The sequence below is a fragment of the Aythya fuligula genome, chromosome 6 (assembly GCF_009819795.1).
Source record: "Aythya fuligula isolate bAytFul2 chromosome 6, bAytFul2.pri, whole genome shotgun sequence".
NCBI classification, from domain to species: Eukaryota; Metazoa; Chordata; class Aves; order Anseriformes; family Anatidae; genus Aythya; species Aythya fuligula.
This window is the reverse complement of record NC_045564.1, coordinates 38,857,374-38,862,944: the sequence shown is the minus strand read 5'-3', so window position 1 is coordinate 38,862,944 and position 5,571 is coordinate 38,857,374. Positions and strand designations below refer to the sequence as shown.

The 5,571-nt window shown below is 52.7% G+C and overlaps 1 protein-coding gene across 1 annotated transcript; it reads left to right on the top strand.

Annotated features, from left to right (window-relative positions):
- Positions 1-625: 625 nt before the first annotated feature.
- ERMN (ermin) lies at positions 626-3,913 on the top strand. Its single transcript, XM_032190509.1, has 3 exons — positions 626-1,038; positions 1,365-1,451; positions 3,048-3,913. The coding sequence occupies exons 1-3, from the start codon at positions 792-794 to the stop codon at positions 3,464-3,466; spliced, it is 753 nt and encodes a 250-aa protein (XP_032046400.1). The 5' UTR covers positions 626-791; the 3' UTR covers positions 3,467-3,913.
- Positions 3,914-5,571: the final 1,658 nt, after the last annotated feature.

The window sequence follows — 5,571 nt, the reverse complement described above, 5'->3', positions numbered from 1 at the left end:
CCTGGCTTCATTCGGCAGGGTTGAGATGAGTTCAGCTGTGCTCAGGAAATGACCGGCGCTGTTCACGCCACCCTTGCCCCCCTGCGAGCTTGTAGGTCCGTCTGCTGGCTCACGATGTGTTTATCTCATGCCTTGCCCCTTCCATGTTCCTTTAAGGAGTATTTCAGCTGCTGTGGCCCAAAGCTGCCTCCCGGAGGCACGGTACATTCTGCAGCCACTGGGCATCGTGCAGGATGTGTCCAGACCCAGCCGAACCACTCAGACAGGGCGAAATGAGGCCCTGGTCCTGCGGCAGCCCATGGGGCTTACGGGGCAGGAACCGGGGGCTGCGGTAAGCCGGTTACACGGTGGTGGTGGGAGCGAGGTCACCCTCGGCGGATTAGGAGGCGAGAACAGTCGGTGCTCCTGTCGCAGGGGGGGAGCACAAAGGGCCATTGTGTGCAGAATACAAAATCCCTGTGTATTACCGCGGGCTGACATGCTGAAAGACCCGCTCTACATGCCAGCACAAAAGCCGCCTTGCTTCAGATTGTTTGTTTATGTAAATTTCAGCGGTGCATCTAATTACGAGGCCGAGCAGCCCGAGCGCCGGGCGAGGTGCTGATTGGGTCCCGGTGGCGGTGCCGGCGGACAAGCCCCCGCCAGCCCGTGGCTGTCACCGCCGGCCCCGTCTGGCCGCAGAGGGGACACGCGGTGATCGCGAGGACGTCCCGGGAGCAGCGGCCCAGCCCGGGAGCAGCGGGACGGGGCCGGCAGGTGCACGGCCTGAGCCCCTGGGCACGGTGCTCAGCATGACCGAGGACGTGCCGGCGGTGCCCAGCATGCCCGAGTGCAACGGGAGCGTGGTCCCTGAGAAGGGACCGCTCCAGGTCATTGGCATCATCGATGACATCGCCAGGCCCATCGGGACGGGGCCCTACACGAACGCAGACACCAGCCCTGACGCGCCGCTCGCAAAAGGAAATGAGGAGGAAAGTAGAAACTTGCTGGTGGAGGACGTAGTGTGTGCAGATTTTGACAGAGAAAAGCGATGCGAAGGTAAAGTATGATGCTGCCTTTATTTGGGTATTTGGAGAGAAAAGCCTCTATTTTGTGTATAGTCTTATGAATAATGGCATGTATTGTGTGTGTTATTCAGAACTGCAAAGCTACAGGCATAGTAACAATGGCTCACAGTAATGGGGAGTCAGGGACAGATTGAGCTAGAGGTTACAGAGACTGAAACGAAAAGTATATGACCAAAGGAAAAAGCAATTTTTTTCACTTTGCTCTAAAATTCTGCTGCCAATCTGCAGCCATTAAAACCTAATTATTGTCACTAACTGCTCCATAAGTACATTTCTCGTGCTTTGTATTTCCTAAAGAAAAGCAAGAGGAAAATGATGTGACGCTACTGCAGGGATCAGTTGATCTCCAGGACACAGGAACCGGCAGCCAGGAGTCAGAGGAAGGTAATGAAGAATGCCGTGTGATGTGACTTGTTCTTCTGAGGCATAGTGATGAGTAGCCTTCAGAGATGAGATTATACAGATGTTTATCTTTTTCAAATCCGTTCAAACCCTCACGCTGCAGAGGAGGGTGACTCACTCCCATCCGTAGGATTGCAGCAGCTGCTGCCTCTCCTCCCGCGGTCTGTGCATGACACCTTTACTCTGGGGTCGAAGCACCCTGGGGCCTTGACACACGGGGTCTCCAGCCCTCCTGTCAGGACGGGAGATGCTTCATCTTCTGCTCCATGCAGGATAACGTTTACCTGCTGTTTTGTTGGATGGCTGTAAGTCTAAATTTTGCATCCTCAGAACCCAAACTCTTCCCTTCCTGATTTATGAAGTGTCTAAAATGCCCTGATCCCTAAGAGCAGAAATTTGTCTGCCCTCTGGAACATCTGTTCCTGTGTTCTTCCACTTGTACCTGGATGGAAACAGACAAGCATGCTCCGGCCAAGCCTGGGCCCCCCCTGCCCCTGCACAGAGTGGGGCTGGGGGCACCGTGTGCTCTCTGTCTTCGTGGGCACGCCAAAATACAAAGTCAGTGAGCATATTTAGTTATACCATGCAAAAGGTCACTGAAAAAGGAGGGGTATTTTATGGCCTTGGGGACACACCTGCATGCTGCTGGTGCAGGGTGAAGTCCTCTTGAAGATTTGGGATATCCTCTTGGATGTCCCAAATGCCGGTGGGATGCTCTCCTGGCCACGGCCATCCCGCATTTCTCCCTCCATTGGTGCACCCACCAGGCTGCGATAAGCTGGTGTGTCTGTATGTCAGCTGCCACATAAATATTGAACCTCTCCTCACAGAAGAGCAGATTAACAACTCGGAGTAGTTGTTGTGGTGTTGGCAAAGCTAAAGTCATTTGAACAGAGCTATAAAAGATATATGGTCGCGCCTTGTAAACAGAAACTGGTGCTGCTTTGATTAAGAAAAGAAAAAAAAAAAAGTATGAACATTTGTCCTGGGCAAAATAATATTTCCTAGCAACTGCATGGGTTTTGAGGAGGTGAATCATGATGGTGGCTTTCCCACTCGGAGCTGACATCTCCACTCCAGCTGTGCTGCTTTACAAGTGCACAATAAAACCTATTAAACGATCTTGCACAGCCCCCCATCCATCTCAGCCACAAGCACTTTATCTCTAAATTGCAGGCAGCTTTTTAGTACCTAACCAATTTAGTCTAATTAATACTCAGGACTCCACAGGCAAAATGTTGAATAGACCGTTTGTTGTGACACTGGAGCAGAGATGTGCCAAACAGGACAAATACCAGACAGCCATCCAAGTGTCGCCCGCCACCTCTGAAGCCAGGACGTGCGTGTGCCTGCGTCCCTGGGAAGGCCGCATGTGGGGTCCCTGCCCCACGGCCACGCAGACGGGTGCAGGCGGGTGAGCTGCAGCTGGGGGTGCCCCCCGTGGCACTGCAGTGTGTTGGGGGCTGTATCTGGTCCTGGGAGGGCAAGATGGAGCAGCTCGTCCTGCCAGGCAGCAGGCAGGTGGCATGGGGCATGCAGGCAGGCAGCCCCCACCTGCATAACTCTGTGTTGCTGCAGGGCCAGGCAGTGGGCAGCCAGCACTGGGGACAGCGGCCAGCCCCAGCGGGGAGGTGGTGGGGACGCCCGCAGGCACCGCTGAACAGAGAGCAGATGATGCTGATGAGGAGGAGGAGGAGGAGGTGGAAGAAGAAGAGGAGGACACCGAGGAGGACGAAGTGCAGGTGATAGAGATGCAGAAGGAGACCAGCGAGGCGTCCCATCGGCAGCAGCAAGAGAGCGGCAAGGAGGTGTCGCCCCCCACAAGCCCCGGCTGCAACGCCCAGGCTGAGAAAGCTGGGGAGCAGCCCAGCCTGGGGAAAAAGAATGACATCTCCAGACACAGCTACTCCCGGTACAACACCATCTCCTACCGGAAGATTAGGAAAGGAAACACCAAACAAAGAATTGATGAATTTGAGTCCATGATGCACTTATAAACTGAGGCGGAGGATTGCTTACTGAGACAGCAGTTCACTTTGGTTTTTGTTTTGTCTCCCTCCCCCTGCCCCCCGACATATTTCTTCATGCAACATGAAGTCACTGCTTTTTGGCTTTTTGTATGATTTCATAAAACATTGTGAAAATGTAACTTCTATGCTTCACTTTGCCAGCAGGCAGAGGCACCCATAGAACAGGAGAATAATCAGGTCACTAAGTGTAATACCATTTGATTTGAAGTTTACCCTTTATTTTCTATCTTTTGTTTGTTTGTTTGTTTTGTAACCATATTCCAACTCTGGTATGTCTAGAATGAGCTGGGGCTTCTGTAGCTGCAGGCACGCAGGTGATCCAGCCGTGCTGGTACCGAGTTGGCAGTGCAGCCATCCCGGTGGTGCTGGGCAGCACAGGGTGAATAATAAACATCACGACTGTTTGCAACCGCAGCGCACTCCCTTGCTGTTTGTCCTTGCTGCCAGCCGGTGCCTCTCGTGCTGCGCTAGGAACCACCAGTGTGTCTGTGCGGGCACACTGGTTTGTCCAATAAAACCAGCCGGCACCAGAAATCTGTTCTGAGTGCCAGCAGTGTGGACGGTGAGTTTTTGCTCTCATACATTTCTTCTCAATTTCCAGGGTAAGTTTAGATGCAAAATTCACAGACTTTTTTAAAGACAGGGCAGATTTTTAACACGATTTATTTTTGTCATCTGAACACAGCCTTTCTCCATTTTTAAAAGCCTTTGCATAACTACAGTGCTGTTGATTTAGTCTCTTTCAAACTGTTTTACAGAAAGCTTTGTCTTGAGTTGGAGCTAAGCTTTGCAGATGGCATCCCAGAAAGAACTGGGGAAAGTTGAGAGCAGCTGAAAAGGGAGAGGAGGTAAGAATGGGGTTGAGGCTGTGACTTCAACTCCAGGCCTCCTTTAGCCACTATTGCTTTTTAAACTATTAGTTTTTCATTTCCAGCAGCACTGAATATTGCTTTGATTTTTTTTTTGTTTGTTCCACATAAAGGCAATTATTTATTGGCAACGTCAAACTAATAAATGGCAATTCTGTATTGTACAAACAAAACACAGTCCTCATTGTACTATTCAGAATTGTTTATTTGCTCTTTGGCTCGCAAAAATTCAGAGGTTTGCTTGTATAAACTTATACTGCCAGTTTGTTCGCCTGCTCTCTGACAGCTGCCCTGCACCCCCACCCACTTCTGCCCTCAGCGATTCCTGTAAGGATGACGGCACATTTCTCCCAACGATTAGATTGTTACTGGGCTGTCTGGGAGAGCCGAGGCGCGCCGACAGCTCCCCGTGACCTGCCGACGGTCACCTCCCGGCACGCAGCGCGCCTCGCAGTGAGGCCAGCTGTGCTCACTGCAACAACGGGCCAGTTGCGGATGGGCTCAGCTGCGGTTACAGAGTGTAATGGGGAAGAAAATGGCTAAGACCCCAGGCGAAACAAAAACCTGAGGGTAAGGTTGGTGCCTGGATGCACGGGGAGGTGCACGCAGATGTCTGCAGGAGGAGCAGTGGGGTTCAGGTGGGAGATGGGGCAGCTGTAGCACAAAAGGCAGACATCCCTTGAGTTACCATGTCTGTCCCTGTCAGTCTGCAGCATTGGCTCACGCTCCTGGAGGCAGCCAGCACACCACTCCCCGCGCTGTCAGGGCTGTGCGTGGCAGGGACACTTGCTGTGCTGACTGTAGAGTCAGGCTCCAGCTGAGCGTGGCCTCCCACTGAAGCTTGGATGAGTTTTTTGCTTCTGTGGAAAGCAAATGTGATCATCTGAGAGCAATGACCTCCCTCTCCCGCTTGGCTTGGTGGCTGGAAAAGTAAAATGTAAACTCTGGGGATGCTGTGAAGGCCTCTTCTACAGACAGACCTCCTGCCAAACCCTCAGGGGAGCTGGAAAATGGAAATCAAGGGGCATGCAGCAGAGAGTGAGCAGTACTGAGCTGAATGCTCTCCCATGGGTGCTGCCACCCAGCCCACCCCAGGGCACAGCACAGAGCAGGGGCTGCTTCTGCCCAAAGCACGTCTGCGGCGAGCTGGAGCAGGAGCTGTGAGCAGCCGGGGGGAGAGCATGCTACAGGGCACCCAGGGGG